Source organism: Bombina bombina, chromosome 2 (assembly GCF_027579735.1).
Source record: "Bombina bombina isolate aBomBom1 chromosome 2, aBomBom1.pri, whole genome shotgun sequence".
NCBI lineage: Eukaryota > Metazoa > Chordata > Amphibia > Anura > Bombinatoridae > Bombina > Bombina bombina.
Window position 1 is genome coordinate 931,497,602 of NC_069500.1, and position 27,335 is coordinate 931,524,936.

At 38.5% G+C, this 27,335-nt stretch overlaps 1 protein-coding gene across 2 annotated transcripts in view; it reads right to left on the reverse strand.

The window, feature by feature from the left end:
• Positions 1-5,721: 5,721 nt before the first annotated feature.
• PTPN13 (protein tyrosine phosphatase non-receptor type 13) overlaps positions 5,722-27,335 on the reverse strand; it is a 565,956-nt gene continuing 544,342 nt past the window's right edge. For both annotated transcript variants that reach the window (XM_053703380.1, XM_053703379.1), the window contains 5 exons: positions 27,020-27,110; positions 25,725-26,062; positions 24,704-24,919; positions 12,130-12,192; positions 5,722-6,454 (listed from right to left, as the gene is read on the reverse strand). In XM_053703380.1, coding sequence (XP_053559355.1) covers positions 6,374-6,454; positions 12,130-12,192; positions 24,704-24,919; positions 25,725-26,062; positions 27,020-27,110 — 789 coding nt within the window. In that variant the 3' untranslated portion in view covers positions 5,722-6,373. The remainder of the gene's footprint in view (positions 6,455-12,129; positions 12,193-24,703; positions 24,920-25,724; positions 26,063-27,019; positions 27,111-27,335) is intronic.

A 27,335-nucleotide genomic window follows, 5' to 3' on the forward strand; every position in this document is an offset into this window, starting at 1 on the left:
GGAACTTCTGCCAGACGTTTGTGTAAAAGGATAGACAGAGCTGAAATCTGTCCCTTTAACGAACTAGCAGATAAACCCTTTTCTAAACCTTCTTGTAGAAAAGACAATATCCTAAGTATTTACGCCATATATTATGGTAAATTTTCCTGGTAACAGGTTTCCTAGCCTGTATTAAGGTATCAATCACTGACTCCGAGAATCCACGCTTTGATAGAATCAAGCGTTCAATCTCCATGCAGTCAGCCTCAGAGAAATTAGATTTGGATGTTTGAAAGGACCCTGAATCAGAAGGTCCTGTCTCAGAGGCAGAGACCATGGTGGACAGGACGACATGTCCACTAGATCTGCATACCAGGTCCTGCGTGGCCACGCAGGTGCTATTAGAATCACCGATGCTCTCTCCTGTTTGATCCTGGCAATCAATCGAGGAAGCATCGGGAAAGGTGGAAACACATAAGCCATGTTGAAGACCCAAGGTGCTGTCAGAGCATCTATCAGTACCGCTCCCGGGTCCCTGGACCTGGATCCGTAACAAGGAAGCTTGGCGTTCTGGCGAGACGCCATGAGATCCAGATCTGGTTTGCCCCAATGATGAAGCAGTTGGGCAAACACCTCCGGATGAAGTTCCCACTCCCCCAGATGAAAGGTCTGGCGACTTAGAAAATCCGCCTCCCAGTTCTCCACGCCTGGGATGTGGATCGCTGACAGGTGGCAAGAGTGAGACTCTGCCCAGCGAATTATCTTTGAGACTTCCATCATCGCTAGGGAACTCCTTGTTCCTCCTTGATGGTTGATGTAAGCCACAGTCGTGATGTTGTCCGACTGAAACCTGATGAACCTCAGAGTTGCTAACTGAGGCCAAGCCAGAAGAGCATTGAAAATTGCTCTTAATTCCAGAATGTTTATTGGAAGGAGTCTCTCCTCCTGAGTCCATGATCCCTGAGCCTTCAGGGAATTCCAGACTGCGCCCCAACCTAGAAGGCTGGCGTCTGTTGTTACAATCGTCCAATCTGGCCTGCGGAAGGGCATTCCCTTGGACAGATGTGGCCGAGAAAGCCACCATAGAAGAGAATCTCTGGTCTCTTGATCCAGATTTAGCAGAGGGGACAAATCTGAGTAATCCCCATTCCACTGACTTAGCATGCACAATTGCAGCGGTCTGAGATGCAGGCGCGCAAATGGTACTATGTCCATTGCCGCTACCATTAAGCCGATTACCTCCATGCACTGAGCCACTGACGGGTGTTGAATGGAATGAAGGACACGGCAAGCATTTAGAAGTTTTGATAACCTGTCCTCCGTAAGGTAAATTTTCATTTCTACAGAATCTATAAGAGTCCCTAGAAAGGGAACTCTTGTGAGTGGCAATAGAGAACTCTTTTCTACGTTCACCTTCCACCCATGCGACCTTAGAAATGCCAGAACTAACTCTGTATGAGACTTGGCAGTTTGGAAACTTGACGCTTGTATCAGAATGTCGTCTAGGTACGGAGCTACCGCTATGCCTCGCGGTCTTAGTACCGCCAGAAGAGAGCCCAGAACCTTTGTAAAGATTCTTGGAGCCGTAACTAACCCGAAGGGAAGAGCTACAAACTGGTAATGCCTGTTTAGGAAGGCAAATCTTAGATACCGGTAATGATCCTTGTGAATCGGTATGTGAAGGTAGGCATCCTTTAAATCCACTGTGGTCATGTACTGACCCTCTTGGATCATGGGTAAGATGGTTCGAATAGTTTCCATTTTGAACGATGGAACTCTTAGGAATTTGTTTAGGATCTTTAAGTCCAAGATTGGTCTGAAGGTTCCCTCTTTTTTGGGAACCACAAACAGATTTGAATAGAATCCTTGCCCGTGTTCCGACCGCGGAACTGGGTGGATCACTCCCATTAGTAAGAGGTCTTGTACACAGCGTAGAAACGCCTCTTTCTTTATCTGGTTTGCTGATAACCTTGAAAGATGAAATCTCCCTTGAGGAGGAGAAGCTTTGAAGTCCAGAAGATATCCCTGAGATATGATCTCCAACGCCCAGGGATCCTGGACATCTCTTGCCCAAGCCTGGGCGAAGAGAGAAAGTCTGCCCCCCACTAGATCCGTTTCCGGATCGGGGGCCCTCACTTCATGCTGTCTTAGGGGCAGCAGCAAGTTTTCTGGCCTGCTTGCCCTTGTTCCAGGACTGGTTAGGTTTCCAGCCCTGTCTGTAGCGAGCAACAGTTCCTTCCTGTCTTGGAGCGGAGGAAGTTGATGCTGCTCCTGCCTTGAAGTTACGAAAGGCACGAAAATTAGACTGTTTAGCCTTTGGTTTTGCCCTGTCTTGAGGCAGGGCATGGCCCTTACCTCCAGTAATGTCAGCGATAATTTCTTTCAAGCCGGGCCTGAATAATGTCTGCCCTTTGAAAGGAATATTAAGCAATTTAGATTTAGAAGTCACATCAGCTGACCAGGATTTAAGCCACAGCGCTCTACGCGCTTGAATGGCGAATCCGGAGTTCTTAGCCGTAAGTTTGGTTAAGTGTACTACGGCATCAGAAATAAATGAATTAGCTAGCTTAAGGGCTTTAAGCTTGTTCATAATCTCATCCAATGGAGCTGTGCTAAGGGTCTCTTCCAGAGACTCAAACCAGAATGCCGCCGCAGCAGTGACAGGCGCGATGCATGCAATACATTTTCTTAAGATAACCCTCTAACTTTTTATCCATTGGATCTGAAAAAGCACAGCTATCCTCCACCGGGATAGTGGTGCGCTTAGCCAGAGTAGAAACTGCTCCTTCCACCTTAGGGACCGTCTGCCATAGGTCCCGTGTGGTGGCGTCTATTGGAAACATTTTTCTAAATATAGGAGGGGGTGAAAAGGGCACACCAGGTCTATCCCACTCCTTGTTAACAATTTCTGTAAGCCTTTTAGGTATAGGAAAAACGTCAGTACACGCCGGTACCGCAAAATATTTATCCAGCCTACATACTTTCTCTGGAATTGCAACCGTGTTACAATCATTCAGAGCCGCTAATACCTCCCCTAGTAATACACGGAGGTTCTCAAGCTTAAATTTAAAATTTGAAATGTCTGAATCCAGTTTACTTGGATCAGATCCGTCACCCACAGAATGAAGCTCTCCGTCCTCATGTTCTGCAAATTGTGACGCAGTATCAGACATGGCTCTATTATTATCAGCCCACTCTGTTCTTACCCCAGAGTGATCGCGTTTACCTCTTAATTCTGGCAATTTAGATAGTACTTCAGTCATAACATTAGCCATGTCTTGCAAAGTGATTTGTATGGGCCGCCCTGATGTACTTGGCGCCACAATATCACGCACCTCCTGAGTGGGAGGCAAAGGTACTGACACGTTAGGAGAGTTAGTCGGCATAACTTCCCCCTCGTTGTCTGGTGATATTTTTTTAACATATAAAGTTTGACTTTTATTCAAAGTAACATCTATACATTGAGTGCACAAATTTCTATTGGGCTCCACATTGGCCTTTAAACATAGTGAACAAACAGATTCATTTGTGTCAGACATGTTTAAACAGACTAGCAATAACACTAGCAAGCTTGGAAAAAAACTTTTAAATAAATTTACAAGCTATATAAAAAACGCTACTGCGCTTTTAAGAAAACATAAAAATTTGACACAGTTGAATTAACAATGAACCAAATATGTTAAAACAACCAAATTTTAACAGAAAATGTATAAAGTTAGCAGAGGATTGCACCCACCAGCAAAAGGATGATTAACCCCTTAATACCCAAAACGGATAACAGTTGAAATAATAAACGTTTTTATCACAGTCAAACACACTGTCACAGGTCTGCTGTGACTGATTACCTCCCTCAAAACTAGTTTTGGAGACCCCTGGGCTTTGTAGAGACGTCCTGGATCATGGAGGAAGAAATAGGAAGACTGTGACTAAATTTTTACTGCACAATAAACCGCTAAAATAGGCCCCTCCCACTCATATTACAACAGTGGGGAAGCTCAGTAAACTGTTTTTATGCAGAAAAAAACGACAGCCATGTGGTAAAAATCATGCCCATAAAGTTTTATCACCAAGTACCTCAGAAAAAACGATTAACATGCCAGTAAACGTTTTAAAAATTGAAAATTATGAAGTGTTATTAATAAGCCTGCTGCTAGTCGCTTTCACTGCAGTGCTGGCTCAAATATTACTTTAATATTGACAGTATTTTCTTAGTGAAATTCCATTCCCCAGAAATACCTCAGAGTATACATACATACATATCAGCCTGATACCAGTCGCTACTACTGCATTTAAGGCTGCACTTACATTACATCGGTATTAGCAGTATTTTCTCAGTCAATTCCGTTCCTTAGAAAATAATTTACTGCACATACCTCCTTGCAGGTGGGCCCTGCATGCTATCCCCTGTTCTGAAGTTACCTCACTCCTCAGAATGGCCGAGAACAGCAAGTGGATCTTAGTTACGACTGCTAAGATCATAGACAAACTCAGGTAGATTCATCTTCTAATGCTGCCTGAGAACAAACAACACACTCCGGTGCCGTTTAAAATAACAAACTTTTGATTGAAGAAATAAAAACTAAGTTTAACACACCACAGTCCTCTCACACGTCCTATCTTTAGTTAGGTGCAAGAGAATGACTGGGTATGACGTAGAGGGGAGGAGCTATATAGCAGCTCTGCTTGGGTGATCCTCTTGCACTTCCTGTTAGGGAGGAGATATAATCCCATAAGTAATGGATGACCCGTGGACTGACTACACTTAACAGGAGAAAGTTGTTTAAAATTGTATGTTCTACTTCGAAAATTTTTGGGTTGAATGTTCCTTTATTTCTCTGCAGCAACTTGCTTTCAGTAGACAAGCCCATCATAGGCAGTGTAAGCACAATGCAATGCATCTAACAAGTAACAGTATCTACAGCCCAGAGAACTGGCGAGACAAGTCCACATTTGACCTGGGGAGGTCTGTGGGTCCCACAAGGAGCAGCTCACTGTAGACCAGGAGGTCAGTGGACAAGTCCAGATGTCACCTGGGAGACCTACACAATTTCTCAATGAGAAAAGACCTTTCACTGCCTGGCTGATACCTCCTTGTCTACCCCTCTGGCCATATGCATACTACGAGGAGGAAATGGGCCTCAGATTGTTTAAAGAACCCCTCTCAATGGCGAGTAGATCTGCACTTCAACTTTCACGTCATTCCATCAAGGCAAAAGAAAAAGAGGATCATGGGAAGTGAGAGGAATTTAATGCTGTGGTGTGTTGAAGTATCTTTTGCATTTTTCTAGTGGTTATGAGGTGAATCTCAACAAATGATAACTTGTGGACTCTCACCATCTGATGAAAGAAATACTGAGAATACGGGGAAACAGGACAATAGGTCATTTTTAAGATCAACTCCTCCCTTAAAAAAATACATTCAACATTCTATAAAGAAGTCATTGGTAATAATATTTTGAAAAGCGGACACCTAAGATCTCTAACTGACCATGTCATAACACCACTAATAAATGCACTACTAAAAAAGCAGTCAGTGTGTGAGTGGGGGGGGTAAAGAGAAATGGAGAGACTATTGGCCAAACTATTTTAAAAGATTTTTGTCAATTTTCACTTGATATACTTGTGTGATATAAGCAGATGCAAAAGCAAAGTAACAGTTTTGGTGTAACACATTTATGGTTGAATATTTGTACTTATGAACAATGCTCTTGTTCTCTTTTAAACACAATAAACACTCAGAAGTTTTAAAATTTACTTTTTATTTACAAAGTAGAGAAAAATGCCCAATAAACCAGGCAAATGGGATTCCTCTTTTTTTTTTTTGTAAAAGTATATAAATAGTACATAAAAATCTATAAGTAAACATTATGAAATGTATGCAATAATTACAATAAATTTACTACATTTTTGGTCTACAGAAATAATCTGTCTAAATGTTTGTTTTTTTAAATACCGATTTCAAGAATTCCATTGAAAATGAATTCATCTTTAGAAAATATTTGAAAATGTACCTGCGAATATACAAGCCTACTGGGTTTACAAAAGCAAAGAGTCTTTGTAACAATTTCATTGTATTAAAATACTGTCTTTACACTCCCTAAACCCCAAAACTAAAAAAAAAATATATAAAAAAAACACAGTTTAATAACTGCACTTGGCATCCTTTTTGTAGTAAAGTTCCTACCAACTGAACGGACATAAGTAAGCTACTAAAATGCAGCTCTTGTTATTTTAAGCATTACTGGTAAAATTGACCAGTTAGGGAATATTGTGTAAAACAATTTCATTTTTAAATGATAATAAAATACAACAAATGTATCAATAAAACAATTTAAATTTGGATAAAGAAATAAAACTTTCACAATGAGTTTTGCTCTGGTGGACAGTGAATCATTTAGTTGCTTTTATGAAGATCATCAGTTTGTAGACGTTTCAGGATATATAAGATAACTTGATAGCAGAAAATGTATTGTTCCTGTAAAGGAAAATAAAAAAAAAACATATTTAAAATAGGATCAATGTTAGGTTGTAGGATCATAGAAAATAAAATGACATTCTAAATAATGGCTATAAAGAGAGGTTCTAACAAATTCTAAAAAAATCATTAGAATACATATGTATTTTTTAAGAACTTTTTAGAACCTCTATAATGAATTATTAAATATAAAAATGTAAACCATAATAATTAATAATTATAGAGGTTCTACAAAAATAATTAGAATACATATGTATTTAAGATTTTTTTAAAACCTCTATAATTAATAATTATTAAATATAAAAAAACAATATTTACATAACGCGCCTTAAGATATCTGTCTTCAAGTGCGCTAACCTGACACCGAGTTAGACCTACAACGCGACTCGCATAGTTTACATTCCAATTTTCTTCACATAGAATAACAATGTTCTATTTATTTTTAAATATATATGTGATTATTATTTTAAAAACATATCTATACCTGTATATCTATATGAATATATACAGATAAAAGGTGGAGAGAGAGAGAGAGAGAGAGAATCCCATCAAAAAAAAGGCACTCACTGGTCTTCATAAAAAGTAACTTTTATTCTAAATTATCAATAAAACAACATAACGTTTCGGGGGAGTTTCACACCTTTGTCAAATGTCATGAAAAACGTTATGTCATTTTATTGATAATTTATTGATAATTTAGAATAGAAGTTACTTTTTATATACTTATATATATATATATAAAACAACAGAAGAGGGAAGGGCGCACAGGCTACAGGGTCCTCTCTGTTGTAGTATGTAAAGTTTCAAATGCAGCAAAGAAAAAGATGAGCTAAATGAACACACACTTGTAATAACCTCAACACATATGAGGTATGGTAACAGCAGGGAAGGTAATTGAAGGTTCCTCTTCAAATGTATATCCAAACTGATTCAACAGAAGATTAACTGTTGAAAGTAAGAAATCCTCAGACCTGTATGCTATTCGTATCAAGCAGTGACAAGGGAGCACAGAGGGAACAAACGGGCCAATTCAAAAACCAAGGGAAACTTTTAATTGGTAAAGCGTGCTATAGCAAAACAAAGCAATCAAATTTGAGTAATGAAGAGTGGCCTGACGCGTTTCACAACGCTGTTGGTCGCTTCATTACTCAAATTTGATCGCTTTGTTGTGCTACGGCACGCTTTTATTCACTCTCTCTAGTGTATGAGAGTTTGTATTTGGTTTACATTTTTATGTGATACATTGTGTACATGTTATATATACTTTTTTCCAATTAAAGGTTTCCCTTGGTTTTTTAATTGGCCCGTTTGTTCCCCCTTTGTGCTCCCTTGTCACTCTGCTTGTTACGAATAGCTTACAGGACTAAGGATTCCTAACTTTCAATGGTTAATCTTCTGTTAAATTAGTTTGGATATACATTTGTAGAGGAATCTGGGCTTTAATTACCTTCCCTGCTGTTACCATACCTCATATGTGTTGAGGTTATTACAAGTGAGTGTTCATTTGGCTCATCTTTTTCTTTGCTGCATTTGAAACTTTACATTCTACACCAGAGAGGACCCTGTTGTCTGTGCGCCCTTCCCTCTTCTGTTGTTTTAGATTCTCTACGGGTTTTTCTTTTTTGGGTGACCCCTTTTCTGGGATTAGGCTGCAAGTATACTGGGGACCTCTTGCCTCCTTATCAAGAACTGATTGTGGTTTAAAGATACAGGAGGACTGTGATTAGAGATACTACACTGGTGATTACTTCATTGGGACTCTATTTTTCTATAGCGCTGTATTTTTCTGTGTGTCAAATATATATATATATAAACAAAGAAGATATTTCCCTATGTGAAGAAAATACAGTATATACACAGTTGAAAACATTATTGACTGCAAGGGGCTCATATGTATACATAATTATATACACACACACACACATATATATATATATATATATATACACATACATACATATACACACACATACAGTTATGGCCAAAAATATTGGCACCCCTGCATTTCTGTCAGAAAATGCACCACTTCGCCCAGAAAAATGTTGCAATTACAAATGTTTAGGCATTCTCATGTTTATTTTTTCCATGTTTGTATTGGTATGATACACAAAGTGGAGAAAAAAACCCATATATCTGACATATTTTACGCAAAACTCCAAAAATGGACTGGACAAAATTATTGGCACTCTCAATTAAATATTTAGTAGCACGCCCCTTGGAAAAAATAACTGAAATCAATCGCTTCCTGTAACCATCAATGAGTTTCTTATACCTCTCTACTGGAATTTTGGACCACTCTTTTCGCCAACTGCGGTCTCTCAGATTGAAAGGGTTCCTTAACAAAACTGCTGTTTTGAGATCTCTCAACAGGTGCTCTATCGTATTGAGATCTTGACTCATTGTTGGTCAGTTCAGTACTCTACAGCGCTTTGTCTTAAACAATTTCTGGGTGCTTTTTGATGTGCGCTTTGGGTCATTGTCCATCTGTAAGACCCATGACCTCTGACAGAGACCCAACTTTCTGACACTGGGCCCTACATTGCACCACATAATTCTTTGGTACTCTTCAGATTTCATAATGCCATGCACACAGTTAAGACATCCAGTGCCTGAAGCAGCAAAGCAACCTCAAAACATCAGTGAACCTCCACCATTGTTTGACTGTATTATTTTCTTTAAAAGTCTTATTTCTTTTTCTGAAAACAGTAGAATAATGGGCTCTACCAAAAAAAAATTTAATTTTGTTTTGTCAGTCCAAAGCACATTCTCCCAAAAGGATTGTGGCTTCCTCAGGTAAGTTTTTGCAAACTCCAATCTGGCTTTTTTATGTTTCTGTGTCAGCAGTGGAGTCCTCCTGGGTCTTGTACCTTAGCATCCCTTTTCATTCAGATGGTGACGTATAGTGCGAGCTGACACATTTGTACCCTCTGCCTGAGGGTCAGCTTGAATTTGTCTGGAAAGTTGATCTAGGTTCTTTATCCACCATTCGAACAATTCTTTGTTGCAATCTTTGATCAATTTTTCTCTTTCGTCCACCTCCAGGGAGATTAGCTACAGTGCCATGGGCTGTAAACTTCTTGACAATGTTGCGCACAGTGGACACAGGAACATTAAGATCTCTGGAGATGGACTTGTAACCTTAAGATTGTCCATGTTTTCCCACAATTTTTGTTCTTAAATCCTCAGAGAATTCTCTCTCTTCTCCATGCTCAGTGTGGCACACAGAGGCACACAACAGAAAGATTGCCAGTGTGATTTCTATATTGTCAGCACCTGTTAATTAATACAAGTGAGTTTAATTGCAAATTACAGGAGCATCACAAACTTGTAATGCAAATATTTCTTACAATTTTGAGAAGGTGCCAAAGATTTTGTCCTGTCCATTTTTGGAGTTTTGCGTGGAATGTGTCAGATTTGGCTTTTTTTTTCTCCACTTTTTTGTGTCATACCAATACAAACAAAAGAAAAAAACATGAGAATGCCTAAACCTTTGTAATTGCAACAATTTTTTGGGCGAAGTAGTGCATTATCTGACAGAAATGCCAATATTTTTGGCCATGACTGTATGTATGTATGTGTGTGTGTGTGTATATATGTGTGTGTGTGTGTGTGTGTGTATATATGTGTGTGTGTGTGTGTATATATGTCTGTGTGTGTGTGTGTGTGTGTGTGTATATATGTGTGTGTGTGTGTGTGTGTGTGTATATATATATATGTATGTGTGTGTGTGTATATATGTGTGTGTGTGTGTATGTATGTATGTATGTGTGTGTGTGTGTGTGTATATATATATGTGTATGTGTGTGTGTGTGTGTATATATGTGTGTGTGTGTGTATATATGTGTGTGTGTGTGTGTATATATGTGTGTGTGTGTGTATATATGTGTGTGTGTGTGTGTATATATGTGTGTGTGTGTGTGTATATATGTGTATGTGTGTGTGTGTGTGTATATATGTGTGTGTGTGTATATATGTGTGTGTGTGTGTGTGTGTATATATATGTGTGTGTGTGTGTGTGTGTGTGTGTAAAAACAGCAGTAGAAAAAAAAAAAATAGCACATAAAATATAAAATATACAAAGAACATGGAAAGTGTTAAGAGTCCTAATCTCATTGTTCAAACTCTACACAGCTAAGATTAAAAGCAAAAAAATGGAAGAGTTGGTTACTGCATCTGTCAAGCCCAGGAAACACGTCAAGGTCTCTTCCCTCCTGGGACCTATCCACAGCCAAACAATGCAGTGTATGGCTGTGGATAGGTGCCAGGAGGGAAGAGACCTTGACCCTTTTGGTCAGATGCAGTAACTCTTCCATTTTTTGCTTTTAATCTTAGCTGTGTATTTGAAAGCGAGCGCCAGACTTTCTGTGTGTGTTTTGTTGATTAATTTGCTTTGCACCCACACTTGTCTGGGGTTAACTGCCTGGGTCTCTGGAGGCTGTGCAGCTGGCTGTGAATGCTATTGAGCATCCAGGGCTGTGCATTGTGCAGGGTCACAGGATGTGTACCCGGTTTAGTTTGAGAGTGTAGTCCATTACGATGGATATTTAGACATGTATATGCATGTATGTGTATGTATGTATGTATGTATGTATAAATATATATATATATATATATATATATATATATATATATATATATATATATGTTAGAGACCTTTTTTGTTAAACACTGTATACTATATATATCTTTGAATTTTTTGATTTTTTTTATAATTATGTTTATCAATAAGTGCTTATATGAGTGTAACTGTACTTTTAAATGTTTTTATGTTGTGTTTTATGCAACTTTTTTTTTTTAACTCACTACCCTTTACGCAAGTTCAGTCTCGCTAACACGCGATTGTGCTTGAGCAAAAGCGTTTACTTTCAACTAGTAATAGGAGCGCTATTCTGATGCCCAAAATAGCCGAACCCCCCTCCACCCAATATAGCTTGCGTGCAAGTTAGTGCACCACTTGTAATCTAGCCCTTAATTATTTTATAGTTTTAGTCAGTAAGTATTTAGTGTTTTTAATGTGTGTCCACTAAACCAACAGAATGCAAGCAAATAGTTTTTAAAGTTTAAGAATTATACTGGCATTTAATACATATTTCTGTATTATCTATACATAAACTAAACTATTTTACTTTTCTTTATTATAAAAACAAAAACCCCAGACATGTACAATAGTTTTTAACCATTTAAAGTAAAGGTAAACTTTGGTGAATGAAAGCTCGTTTTTTTAAAAATACTATTAAAAACAGGGGCACTTTCATTCATCAAAGTTTACAAAGCAGACGTTTTGTTAAAAAAAAAATACCTTTTTTCTTTTCACAGCTAGAGCAGCTTCCCCAATCACAACATGGCCTCAGGCAATGACTACCCTGGGGGCAAAGCTGTGATTGGAGGAAGCAGGATTAGTCATTGCTGACGTGTGAATAGAGGATATCTATGTGGGGGAAGCTGCTCTAGCTGTCAAAAGAAAAAAATTAATTTTTTTAACAAAACGGCTGCTTTGTAAACTTTGATGAATGAAAGTGCCCCTGTTTTTAATAGTATTTTTTTAAAAATGGGCTTTCATTCACCAAAGTTTACCTTCACTTTAATAAAGAAATGCACTATAACTAATCTATTTTACATGTAATCCTAAGTATACTCTGTACTATGTCGCTTTTCTGAACCATTTAGTACTGTACCTCTGTTTGTATCATTCCATGTCTCTGAAGCCTCATTGTTTGCACTAGATCTGAGATGTTGAACTGTTAAATCAAACAGAATAACTATTGTTAGAAATGCGTTGTCTGTAGTGAAAATCACAATTCATTTTCATACAATACACTGAATTCTTCATTATCATCCAAATACTGTTAACATTCTGACTACTGTTACATTCTAGTAACAAAGAAACCTTAATATGACGTTGTGTTAAAGATAATTGCAGATGAACATTTAGTTATGGTCTCCTAAATTTTTGTTGTGTATTGTTTGCTGTTGGATCTGACACTAGGAACATCCAGTACAACCATTCGCTTTTCCTTACTACACCCAGTCTTAGGTCTTATATTTCAGATGAATATGTTAACTTTAGGGACTTAAAGGGACAGTCTACACCTTAGTCATCTTAAAGTCTTACCTTAGATTAGGCTGCAAAGAGCCTCCCGCACCCTTTTAATATCATGCAGCAGGAAGAGTAAAAAAGAATAGTGTTTCTGGCCAGTTTGAAATGGCTGCCACGCTCAGCCCACTGATGACAACACAATCTGGGCTGCATCTAGGCACTCTGCTGAATAGCATTGACAGTCTGTTAGATCCAACTAGTGAGCCTTTTGTGATCGGATGAAATATGCAGCCAAAATCATGTCATCATCAATGGGCTGAACTTGGCAGCCATCTCAGAAACACTATTCATTTTAAAATAACTTTTTTACTGTTCCTGCTGCATGATAAGGAAAGAGTGTGGGAGGCTATTTGCAGCTTAATCTAAGTTAAGACTTTAAGATGACTAAGGTATAGGTTATCCCTTTAAATATAGTTATTTGCTATTTAAATACTCATGATAACATACTTTTTTTTTTTTTTAAACAATTTTTATTGAAGTTTTGAGGAAAAAAAAAACAAAGTAAGATAAAAAGTTTGTTCAAACACAGTAGTTACATCAAGGCAGGATATACAGTGGTGTTATATAAAGATTGTTAAAAACCCAAGAATTACGACTTCACATAGCGTTTCTAAGATCTCATGAAGGGACATATATAGGTAGCTATAAAAAGTGTTTAGTGAGGGGGAGATAGGGGCTATAACCATTGGATATAAAGCTGTGTCACAAGTTCTATTTTTTTTTGCATGGAGGTAATGAGATCTGTAATGTGGGATGAAAATGTAGAAGAGGGATCACACATACCTTGATAAATTGTGTGAAAAGTGTTTGGACTAAGTAATATGGAACTTCATTTTATATTATTATGCGACGAGTATTCCCCACATCAGCTAGAGAGGAAATCTTTAATCTATCAAATCCAATAATGTCAGGATGTGGAGACTTAGCTTTTGTTGTGGCCAGTATCAGACCATAGTATTTTAGGGGGGGGGGGTTAAGTGCAACGGACAAAAGCCGCTCAAAATAGAGGGGGAATGGGGAGGGGGCAGAGCTTCCGCAGTGAAGTCTTAATGTTGAGACTCTATGTCCATCTAAAGAATGTAAGGATATGAGAGATTAAAAAAAGTGGCAGTAAAATTGATGGTCACCTGGTCGAATCTATGCCAACTGAAAATAAGTTATAGTGTCGGTATTTAAAATTTTGTTAAAGCACTATGGTAGATAACCTCAGGCATTCAGAATGACAGAGTGGAGGTATTTTGTATGAGACTATAGCTTCTGGGGCTATATGAAGGAGTGATCTGGCTGACTTGTGTGCTTAAGCCGTGTGGGTAGAGATAACAGTATAGATATTGAAGAAAGTACCTGCATTAACTACCACTATTTTGTGAGCAGGTTAAAGTAACGGATACATTATAGTGTTCTGTCATCGTAGCATAGTTCCTTATGAGGGTATGTAATTAGCGAAAAGGGATGAACGGTTAGGGCAGTGGGTATGGATGAAGAGATAGTTAAGTAACTTATATTCTAGACTTAATACTAAATGGCCATAATCTGTATGAGTCATTATGGAGGGCGGAGATAGTGAAAGGGACCAGCAACTTTCTAGGATAAGGGAAGCGGCTACTCTATATTAAATGTACTGCTGAGCAAAACAAAAAATAGGGTACAACCTCGGCCGCCGGCAACACCCCTGCAGTAATGAGTTGCAGCCGCGAAAATAGCGCAAATGGCTTCCCTAACTTAGTAAAACAAAAGACAGCGAGAAGAGGTATTTATGCATTCTGCGCTATAGGAACAGAATCTGGTTGATTTGGCATCCTATTCTATACGTGAAGAAGTGAAAGAGCGTGTCCCTATACTATATATTAGTTTTGTTTGTTTTTTTGGTTTTTGTTTTGTTTGTTTTTTGGGATATTTTAAATAAAGTAATTAATGTTTACAGAACTCCATAGAGATCACATATTATTCCAGCATGCAGTTAGTTTAAACAAGAATAGAGAGGAACATTAAATGTCTTTAGGATCCCATTATTATATGTAAGATAACAGAACTGGCTCAACCACAAAGTCCTAATATGGGAGATTAGATTATAGAAATGTTTGGAACTGTCCCCGTATGTGAAATTGCAGCTGGCATAAAGCAACATAGAGCTGTTGTGTTTGTTAAAAATGTTTTGTGTGGGATGTCTGTTGCGAGTGGAAGGCATACCTACTACTAAAAGTATATAAAATCTAACAGGTTATGAGTGTAAAAATCAGTAGTAAACATTAGCTCGCTCAAGAAAACAACGTAAAATACACAATCAATAACAGACCCCAATAATAATAGCAGCCCAACAAACAGAACATAGGAAAATAATAGGTATCCAGTTGGTGCACAACCAACCTTGGGTGGTCAACATTCAAAGGTCTATATTAAACATTTTGTATAGACAAAGCGCTATTCAACTAACTTGTATACTATTGTTATAAAGTATAGCGTGGGAAGGAGACATCATAATATCTGTCTAATAGAAATACTGTGCTATAGTATGCTGAAAGTGCACTATATGTTCTCAACAGTCGTGACCCTTTGTATGAATTCCTATGCAAAACTATACAATGCTGAAAAACTATATAACATTAGGGCTATGAAACAAAAACATATCAAACGGTGGAGAGCAGATAGTAATCTCAGTGAGCATTTACGTTGGGCTTATAGCAAAGGCCCCTTAGTGATTTGCTATACATATAATACATTTTGAGTCAGGGGATCCATTCAAACTACAACCGGCTGCTTGAATGCTAAGTCTATGCATTTACAGCTATATTAGGTGAGAGGCTTGAAATCTAACCTACTCCGGTCTTCCAGCGGAACCTTTTCAGTAATTGGAGTGTGTCCACACTATCAGCAATGTGTATGAGGTACACCTCTAAACAGTCCATTTGCATTGATCCGGCTATACTGATGTGGGGAGAGCTGTCTTTAGGCTGCTGTAGCTGGTATGTCAGGGGTACGCTGACAATTCCCCCCTCGATAGATAGAAGGCTTACGGTCCGCTGTCCCGACACAAATTCTGAGTCCAGATCCACAACTTGAGCAGGTTCCAGGCTCTTCGCTATTTCTAGCACTCTCCGTTCCGTTTTTTCGACAGGCTCAGACTCTCCGTGGTGTATGTGCTGCTGGCTAGCTATGCAGGGTAATATCACTGCTATCTGATAAAGCATCTGCTGTGTTGACGCGTGTATCTTCAGATAGAACTGTAGCGTAGGGAGCGCTAGTTGCATTTTTCAAAGTGTCCACAAGTGCAGCATAATGTAGATCAAGTTGATCGCATAATGCTGCCAAAAGGGAGGTTGCCAGCTCCATGGAGACACTGTTATACATGTATATGAGCAGCTAAAAGCCTGTTTCCCCGCTTTTAATTACAAAGGTAGCCTGAAGGGTATGGGATCCAATTTCCATAACTGTAACATCAGTTTCTCACATAGCAACGAGTCTCAATACCTTGGGTAATCGTTTCTTTAGAAGACGACGAAGCTAGGATGTATATCTTTGTGGTAGGCCACAATCACCGCCGTATATTTTTGTTCCAGAGCCGGCATTTACACTGTTGAATCACTTACTCTCAGACCCTCGCCTGGTCTCTGATGTATTGCAGGGATTTGCGGGTCTAGTTACAAGTAGGCAGGTGTCCTTAAACCCTTTTAGAAACAAGATTTTTGGTGGAGCTTCCCTAGCTTGCATCCATTCAGTATGGCGGTTAGCTCCGCCCCCCCATGATAAAACAAAACAAAGAAGTATACTAAAATCAAGTCTTAGATTTTATATAACAGGATTTCCATACTATCCATTTATGTTTTGAAAGACAGCACATGAAACAGGAAATTATTTTGAGACAATTGATTAAATATTTAGATGCTTGCTTAAAGAAAGGCAGAAACAGCAAACAAACTACACAATGGAAACTTCTCTTCCCACCTATTTCGTGTTCTATTTTATTTTACCGTTTAGCCAAAGCATTAGAGAAAAAGTGAATGACAAAAAGGGCACTAACACAGGAAAATGGGTCATCATGTGCTGTCTTGCAGAACATAAAGAAATTATTAAAACCAGTTTTATCACTCATCCCTTTGTGGCGATTCTAGAATTCTGAATCTGGGGACAAAAAAACAACAACATCAATACTTTGATCAGATCTGTGAGCCAAATCATTCAAGGCCAGAATGGTGCCCTAAGAATTTTACTTTGTTGATCTTCCAAAATCTTATAAAAGGGACCATGGATTCATTATAACATAAGTGAAAATATAGGTTTACAGAACATCCCAAAAGAAGGCCTCAATTTTTGATGCTTCTATGACAAGTCGGAAGAAGATCATATATAAAATGTACCTTTCAGGGAAGACAGAATGTATGTAGACAATGGATTGAGTGAAGCTGTCAAGACAAGTATAGAATGAGTTCCAAAAAGGAGAACTTTTTAGAAGGATAAGCATCCTCCATAACATTGAAAGCACCAGAAAACAATGCCATGTAGGCCAATGTGAAGATGGCTTCCAGAATTAGGGACACTGATATGCCATGCAGATGTAATAAAAAGGAGCAAAACCTATTTATGAATAATCACAGGGTTCGCTGCAAACTGAAGAGAAAAGCCACAAACTGATAATGATCGTGATCAAAATCAAAGAAGAGAAAACAGTGGTGAATGTTATGGATGGAAATACAATAGAAAAGTGTCATTAAGTGTCATTAAGATCAATAGTGCACATCTACTCGCTAAACAGGCTCCGTGGCTACCAAAATGTAACAAAGCAACTAAAATTGGGAGTATTTGCAAAACTTGTCAAGAACCTTGAGATCTGTCATGGAATGAAATTGTCCCTCTTTTTTTTGGCACAGTGAAAAACGTTTGAATAAAACCCCTGTACCCACTTGCAAAGAGGATGGACTGAATTACTACATTAAGGAGGATTTTCTCTACTGTCAGCATTAATACCTAATTAATATAAAGATCTTTGTAGCCAAAGAAATTACTTGGACCCACATGTAAAACAAGGAAAATAACTGGCCACTCATTGGAATGGTAACCTGAAGGAAAATGAGCCAGTCTTCTCTGAGCTCTAAATGGGTTTCAGGTTAATTTTCAATCAAGATGTAGGAGAACCCTTTGGTCATTATAAAGATTTAGGGAGGATCAAAGGTGGAAAGAAGGAAGGACATGAAAGGATGATACTATAGGGGATGGAAAAAAGCATTGGGTAGGGCTTCTTGTACTGGGGAATTAGCCCTTGCTTTAAGGGTTGACACAAAGAATAGTTTTCCTAAAAAAGGTAATCATAATCTAGTTCTTGGAAGCACTGCTTGCTAACTAACAATAGTGCTTTATAGGCCTGAACTGTGCATGTTGAAGCTCCTGCAAAGTAAGAGTAACTCATCTAATGAATCATCACAGATAAATAAATGGCAACAAGAATTGTATCCAAAATGTCAACAAGGCTGAAAGAATCCTGGCAGAGTCAGCTCATGACCGATTCCAGCCAGTCATTGCTAGTTCTGCCTAAACAAAGGGTAGTTTAGGCAGTTCAAAGTGTATTCAACCTTGCAGTCCATTGAGTCTTTAACTGTGGTACCAGAATTAAAAAAACACAAAACCCAAATGTTTTCTTTCATGATTTAGCACACAATTTAAAAAAATACAAAAGTTGATTCTTTCTTTTGGTATCCTTTGCTGAAGGAGAAGCAATTCACTAGTGGGAGCTAGCTGAACATATCAGGTGAATCAATGACACGAGACATTAATGTGCAGCCATCAATCAGCAGCTATCTGCAAATGGAGCATTGCTGGTCCTGAGCCTACATAGGTATGCTTTTTGACAAATTATACCATTTCTGGATGTTGAGGAGAGACACATACATTGCAATATAATGTTCAAAAATGTCGGTCCACAGCACCTCAGTTTAAAAGGTTCACTTTATTCAAGACTGATAAAAACTAAATTTATGCTTACCTGATAAATTACTTTCTTTTACGATATGACGAGTCCACGGATTTCATCCTTACTTGTGGGATATTAACCTCCTGCTAACAGGAAGTGGCAAAGAGCACCACAGTAGAGCTGTATATATAGCCCCTCCCCTTCCCCTCCACCTTCAGCCGAAGGTATAGGAAGAGAAAAAGGAAAGGCTAAAAAGGTGCAGAGGTGACTGAAGTTTACAAAAAATATAAAGAAAAACTGTCTTAAAAAGAACAGGGTGGGCCGTGGACTCGTCATATCGTAAAAGAAAGTAATTTGTCAGGTAAGCATAAATTTAGTTTTCTTTTCCAAAGATATGATGAGTCCACGGATTTCATCCTTACTTGCGGGAAACCAATACCAAAGCAATAGGACACGGATGAAAGGGAGGGACAAGACAGGAACCTAAACGGAAGGCACCACTGCTTGAAGAACCTTTCTCCCAAAGATAGCCTCAGAAGAAGCAAAAGTATTAAATTTGTAAAATTTGGAAAAAGTGTGAAGGGACGACCAAGTCGCAGCCTTACAAATCTGTTCCACAGATGCATCGTTTTTAAAAGCCCATGTGGAAGCCACAGCCCTAGAAGAATGAGACGTAATTCTTTCAGGAGGCTGCTGTCCAGCAGTCTCATATGCCAGGCGGATGATACTTCTCAGCCAAAAAGAAAGAGAGGTAGCTGTAGCATTCTGACCCCTACGCTTTCCAGAATAAACAATGAATAATGAAGATGATTGATGGAAATCCTTAGTTGCCTGTAAGTAAAACTTTAAGGCACGGACCACGTCCAAGTTATGTAACAGACGCTCCTTCTTAGAAGAAGGATTAGGACACAAGGAAGGAACAACAATTTCCTGATTAATATTCTTATTCGAAACAATCTTAGGAAGGAACCCAGTTTTGGTACGTAAAAACCACCTTATCAGAATGAAATATGAGATAAGACGAACCCCACTGTAATGCTGAAAGCTCAGAAACTCTTCGAGCAGAAGAAGTAGCAACCAAAAACAGAACTTTCCAAGATAAAAGTTTAATATCTATGGAATGCATATGTTCAAACGGAACCCCTTGCAGAACTCGAAGAACTAAATTAAAACTCCAGGGAGGAGTAATAGGTCTAAATGCAGGCTTAATTCTAGATAGAGCCTGTCAAAAAGACTGAACATCTGATACATTTGCCAAACGTTTGTGAAACAGAATTGACAAAGCTGAAATTTGTCCCTTTAAGGAACTTGCTGATAACCCTTTCTCCAATCTTTCTTGGAGAAAAGACAAAATCCTAGGAATCCTAACTTTACTCCATGAGTAACCCTTGGATTCACACCAAAAAGATATTTACGCCATATCTTATGATAGATTTTTCTAGTGACAGGCTTTCTAGCCTGTATCAAAATATTGATAACTGAACCAGAGAATCCTTGCTTTGATAAAATCAAGCGTTCAATCTCCACGCAGTCAGTTGCAGAGAAATTAGATTTGGATGTTGGAAAGGACCTTGAATGAAAAGGTCCTGTCTCAACGGAAGTTTCCACGGTGGCAGAGAGGATATGTCCACTAGATCCGCATACCAAGTCCTGCGTGGCCACGCAGGCGCTATCAGGATCACTGAAGCTCTCTCCTGTTTGATTTGAGCAATCACGCGTGGGAGGAGAGGAAACGGCGGAAACACATAAGCTAGGCTGAACAACCAAGGTACTGCCAAGGCATCTATCAGTTCGGCCTGAGGATCCCTTGACCGGGATCCGTATCTTGGAAGCTTGGCATTCTGATGAGATGCCATCAAAACCAATTCCGGTCTGCCCCATCTGAGAATCAATGAGGCAAATACCTCCGGGTGAAAAGTCTGTCTACTTAGAAAATCTGCTTCCCAGTCCTCTACCCCTGGGATGTAGATGTAAATCGCTGACAGATGACAAGAGTGGGCCTCTGCCCAACTGATTATCTTGGATACTTCTATCATCGCTAAGGAACTCCTTGTTCCCCCCTGATGATTGACATATGCCACAGTCGTTATGTTGTGGAACTGGAATCTGATGAATTTGGCTGAAGCCAACTAAGGCCACACCTGAAGCGCATTGAATATTGCTCTCAGTTGCAGAATATTGATTGGAAGTAGAGACTCCACCTGAGTCCAAACACCCTGAGCCTTCAGGGAGTTCCAAACTGCACCCCAGCCCAGAAGGCTGGCATCTGTTGTCACTATCACCCACGAGGGTCTGCGGAAACAAGTCCCCTGTGACAGATGATCTGGCGACAATCACCAAAGAAGAGAGTTTCTGGTCTTTTGATCCAGAATTATCTTTGGAGATAAATCTGCACATTCCCCATTCCACTGACCGAGCATGCACAGTTGCAGTGGTCTGAGATGAAAGCGAGCAAACAGAACGATGTCCATTGCCGCTACCATTAATCCAATTACCTCCATACACCTTCCAGCCGTGAATTCTCAGAAAAGACAACACTGTGTCCGTGTGAGATTTTGTCAGATGATATGTTGACGCCTGAATCAAAATATCGTCCAGATAAGGCGCCACCGCTATCCCTTGCAGTTTGAGAACCACCAAGAGAGACCCTAGAACCTTTGTGAAGATTCTGGGTGCTGTGGCCAACCCGAAAGGAAGAGCCACGAACTGATAATGTTTGTCCAAGAAGGCAAACCTTAGAAACCGATGATGATCTTTGTGGATTGGAATATGAAGGTAAGCATCCTTCAAATCCACGGTAGTCATATATTGACCCTCCTGGATCATTGGCAAAATCGTTCGAATTGTCTCCATCTTGAATATGGAACTCTTAGAAATTTGTTTAGACACTTGAGGTCAAAAATGGGTCTGAAGTTCCCTCTTTTTTGGGGACCACAAATAGGTTTAAGTAAAACCCCTGTCCCTGTTGAAATTTTAGAACAGGACAGATTACTCCCATAGTAAAAAGGTCTTTTACACAGCGTAAGAACGCCTCTCTCTTTATCTGGTTTGCAGATAATTTTGAAAGATGAAATCTCCCTCTTGGGAGAAATCCTTGAATTCCAGTTGATAACCGTGGGTCACTATTTCTAGTGCCCAGGAATCCTGAACATCACTTGCCCAAGCCTGAGCAAAGAAAGAAAGTCTGCCCCCTATTAGATCCGGTCCCGGATCGGGGGCCACCCCTTCATGCTGCTTTGTGGAAGAAGAAGAAGCGGGGGGTCCTCCTTTAAAAGTTCAGAAAGGAACGAAAATTATTCTGTTTACCAGTCATTTTAACCGACCTATCCTGAGGTAGGGCATGGCCCTTACCTCCTGTAATATCAGAAATGATCTCCTTCAATTCTGGCCCAAAAAGGGTCTTACCTTTAAAGGCAATAGCTAAAAGCTTATGTTTTGATGACACATCAGCAGACCAAGATTTGAGCCACAATGCTCTACATGCTAAAACAGCAAATCCTAATTTTTTTCCCGCTAATTTAGTAATTTGAAAAGTGGCATCAGTAATAAAAGAATTAGCTAGCTTAAGAGCATTAATTCTATCTAGAATTTCATCTAATGGAGTCTCAACCTTAAGAGACTCTTCTAGAGCCTCAAACCAAAAAGCTGCTGCAGTAGTTACTGGAACAATGCAAGCCGTAGGTTGTAAAAGAAATCCCTGATTAACAAATAATTTCTTTAGTAGACCCTCTAATTTCTTATCCATAGGATCCTTGAAAGCACAATTATCCTCAATGGGTATAGTAGTAAGCTTAGCTAGGGAAGATATAGTTCCCTCTACCTTAGGGACCGCTTGCCATGAGTCCCGAATGGTATCTGATATAGGAAACATTTTCTTAAAATTAGGAGAGGGAGAAAAACGGTATACCTGGTCTATCCCATTCCTTACTAATAATTTCCGAAATTCTCTTAGGAACCGGAAAAACATCAGTGTAAGTAGGAACTTCCAAATATTTATCCGTTTTACACAATTTCTCTGGAGGAATCACAATAGGATCACAATCATCCAGAGTCGCTAAAACCTCCCTAAGCAACAGGCAGAGGTGATCAAGCTTAAATTTAAATGACATAGCATCCGAATCTGTCTGAGGCAAAACATTCCCTGAATCAGAAATTTCACCCTCAGACAGTAATTCCCTAATCCCCAACTCAGAGCACTGTGAGGAAACATCGGAAATAGCTATTAAAGCATCAGAGGATTCAGTATTTACATTAATACTTGACCTACTGCATTTACCCTGCAACACTGGTAATTTAGACAATACCTCTGTAAGGGTAGTTAACATAACTGCAGCCATCTCCTGCAGAGTAAAGGAATTAGATGCACTAGAAGTACTAGGCATCGCTTGTTTGGGCATAAAAGGTTGTGACACTTGGGGAGAATTGGATGGCATATCCTGATTCTCTTCAGACTGAGAATCATCCCTAGGAACACTTACTTTATTTAAAATATGCTTTTTACATTGTAAAGCCCTTTCAGTACAAAAGTTACACAATGTTAGAGGGGGTTGCACAATAGCTTCTAAACATAGAATAATTAAAAACCTCAATATCAGACATGTTAAACAGACTAGTAATACCACAAAAGTCGTTTAAACACTTATTTATAGCATAAAATAAACATTATAAAAAATGTGTACTGTGCCTTTAAGAAAAGAAAAAGTGAACAATTTATCAAAAATGCACAAAAAACGTTAAATTATTCCCAAATTTAACTTAATATTGTTGGTTAATCCAAAAATTCCTGCACCCAGAAGCAAGGGCAGAAATAAGGCTTTAGAAGTACTTATATCAACATATAGTCAAAAGATAGATAAAAATACACTCTGTTGTGGCGCCTACCTGCCCCCAGGGTACTCAAATCAAGTTTCCAACCCTTTAGACCAGCTACACAGTCCAGGAGCCACCGAGTTACTGTTTGCTGCTGCTAAGCCTGAAGAAATTGCGCCAAAATAGGATCCGCCCCTTAAGGTCAAAAGTTGGAGTAGGCCCAAACAACACCGCATGGAAATGCAGTTTTGCACTAAAGTAAAAATACACACACAATATAACGCTCAAGCATAAAACCAATACGTTTTAAGTGCCAAAAATAAAAAAACATAAAACATTGTTTTTTATATTGTCTCCCATGTCACATAATGCCCAAATATCAACTAATGATAAATATAAAATAGGGACTCCAGTAACACCCCTCTTATTAAAATAGGTTTTACTGCTTACCCCATTCCCATACAGGGAAATAATGCCAGTCAGTTCTGATACACCAAGTCTCCTCAGAAAAAAAGGCTGCACATACCTTAATGCTGCTTGTAGCATGAAACCGGTCTCCACACTGAAGATGTCTCATGGTTACCTTCAGAAGTCTTGTGGGAACCAGCGTGGATCTTAGTTACAAATGCTAAGATCATCAAACCTCAGGGCAGAAATCTTCTTCCATATCCCCCTGAGGAAAATAGTACACACCGGTACCATTTAAAAAAAAAACCAACTTCTTGATTGAAGAAACTAAAACTAACACCTCACTTTACCATGTCTTCCTAGTATAACACAGGCAAAGAGAATGACTAAGGGTGTAGGGGAAGGGGAGGGGCTAAATAAACAGCTCTGCTGTGGTGCTCTTTGCCACTTCCTGTTAGCAGGAGGTTAATATCCCACGAGCAAGGATGAAATCCATGGACTCGTCATATCTTTGTAAAAGAAATACAGGATAGTGACGTTTCAGGGTTTCCCCCTTAATCATACATTTATGATTAAGGGGGAAACCCCAAAACGTCACTATACTGTATTTTATCAGTCTTGAATAAAGTGAACCTTTTAAACTGAGGTGTGTGGAGTTTGTGCTTGGTAATGGTATATCCATTATACTAAATGATATTGATCTTATTGATCTAGCAGAATACTTTTAAGAGTGAGAATTATAAACAAATTTAAAAATATTTTAAATATAAAACGTTAAACAAGTAATAACAAATGAGTGTAAGCAGCATTATGCACAGACAAGATTTTACTATAGCCTCTTGGCAGTTAAAGAGCTACACTGCCATTGATTCACCTCTAAGTCTTGACACTCATATTTCTAGTTTCATTAAAAGGCTAAAAAATAAAAAGCTGTGTATTTTCTGGTTTCAATACATTTGCCAAAGACAGTATACAGTATTTACAAATACCACTTAATACAGATTATCTTGGATATCACAACTGTATAACTCACCTCTAAATCTCTACTTATAAGACCAAGCATGACGTCTATACACATGAGCGTGCCTGATCGTCCTATGCCTGCACTGCAGTGTGTTATGATTGGCCCAGACTTATAGATGTGTCTCATGTAGGAGATGAACGTGAGAAGCTGGTTAGGATCAGTAGGAGTGTCATGGTCAGGCCAGGCAATGAAGTTCAGATGAGCAATGTGCCGCCGTTCATTAGTCTACGGACAAAAACATATAAAATAGATATATTTTTTATCAAATCAAATGTATATTAGAATACATGTTTGTTTGCTCTAAATTAATGTTTGATAGTGATACAGATTCATATAAAGAGAATTACAGACTTAAACCTTACCAAATATTAAAGGGAAAGTCAAGTCAAAATGAAACTTACATGATTCAGATAGAGCACACAACTTTAAAGATGCTTCCAATTCATTTCCATTATCTAGATGTGCACAATCTTTTTATATACGCACACTTTCTGAGGCACCAGCTCATAGGGAGCATGTGCAAAACTCACAGGATATATGTATATGCATTTTGTGATTGGCTGATGGCTATCACAAGATGCATTAGGAAGAAAAAGTAACTTACTTTTCTATTTGTCAGAAAAAATCTACTACTCATTTGAAATTCAAGGAGTGCTTTTGTATTGTCTTTTTATTATGAATTGGTTGAATATACTATAGTACTGTGTTTAGTGGTCCTTTAACTTATCATGCATTAAGTTTTAGCCAACCAACAAATAATTAGAATTTAAGTGTACGATTGCAGTAAATTATTATTTAATAAACCTTAATTTGCTTATGTATCACCCGAACATAAATGTAGTGAAAACCTTTGATTTTATTTTTGGCATATTATTTTTTAAAAGGATTATTTATGAAAAAAAATTGAGATTATCAACATGCAATGATTTATGAATAACAGAATAGCACAAGAAGTTGTTCAATTGCACACAAGAGAAGGAAGTTTAAAGATGTCACCGAACGGAATTCACAAAGACCAACAATTTCTCACCGAAATATTATGTAACTCTAGAACTCTTAATACAAAGCTCTCCATTTGTTGCGTTTTCAATAGTGTAAGCTGGAGTTGTTTGTATATCCTCATGGGTCTGCCAGGTACATCAGGCCAGTATCGCTGACACTTTATCTTCTCTCCTTCTACTTCCTGGGTCATCATGGAAATCACACTAGAATTTTGTTCCCATACCATCTGCCAAAAGTCTGCCACTGTAGAGGGAAGAGGTCCCTGGCATGCAATATAAACAAATTCCTCATTGCCAACTGGAATCTTGATAAAACTTGCATTGATATATCCTTCGCTTGTTCCAATGGGCACTCTTGTTCCATCATCTGAATTGACAGGAAGCAAAAAAACTCTGTCTTTAAATGTGTTGCTAGGTGTATTTTTTTCAATTAAAAAACAAACTACACATTAAGTACACAATTCTAAATCACTGCTTATAAATGAGGAGGGTGTCTATTTGTTATCCTTGGGTGCCATTCATGGCCCATGCCCTAAAATAAAGTGAATAAACCTGATTAGATCACCAAATTCTACTGTGAGGTCCTCTATAGCTGAAGTAAAATACTGTGGTCAACTAGCTTCATTTATAAAGTTTTATTTTACATAGGATGGGGAAAATAGGATATACAAGAAGAAAGATATTGCTTTATACTAAGTACCCTCAGTATAACTATAAAACTTATACATGAGAAGGCGACTCTAGAGCCCTTGACAAATGTGCTCTTGGGTGTCTCTCTTTTGCATTTGATTTCATAGCTAGACAGTGACAAACCATGAGTAAATGTGAGGTTGTACACCTATGAGCCAGGGGCATATTTTGGCCTAGGCAAACAAGGCACTTGCCTAGGGCGTCAGACTGGAGGGGGCAGCACTTTTTGAGTCTCTGTAGGGAGCGGCAGTTGACTTAACTAGTGCTAGCCGTCTGTATTTTATATATAAAGTAAAATTACACCCTGACCAAAAAATATTATGATCAAAAACAGCCTAAAACCTGAGGGGTGCAGCAAAATTTTGAGTTCCTAAAGGCAGCCCAAAACCTAAATACCCAACTGCTATGAGCAGTTCTCACAACCTATTAAATTTTCTTGTTATGCTCCTTACGCAATGAGTTTTGAGCACAGAATTTGTAGGCGCCTATAAATAATAAATATATAACATATTTGTATGTGGATAGAGAGTTTGTGTTACTTTCACACGAACAAATAGCAAATGTTGCTGTAAAATTGGTTTTTTAAAGGAAAGGTAAATGAGAATGAATTTAAGATATATTTAATGCTACTTACATGGAAGGATATTCTTGTATCGGTTTTTCTTTTTGTTCTCTTTTGTTTGTCCAATAAGACATTCATCCAGAGGTTTTAAATCTTGAAGATTCTATGAAAATAAAAAAACAAATAAGTCCCACAATCCTGTTTAATTTCACAGTGAAACACATATATAGAACTTGCACTTAAATATAATTTCCTGAATTCATTTTTAAAGGTGCCCTGTCAAATCCCGTCTCAAGGGTTTAAACACTAGGGCCTCCATTACATATGCAGCGTTGCCCGCAAAAGCCGGCGACGCCAGATTTTACGCGATTTTGGTATTACATATACA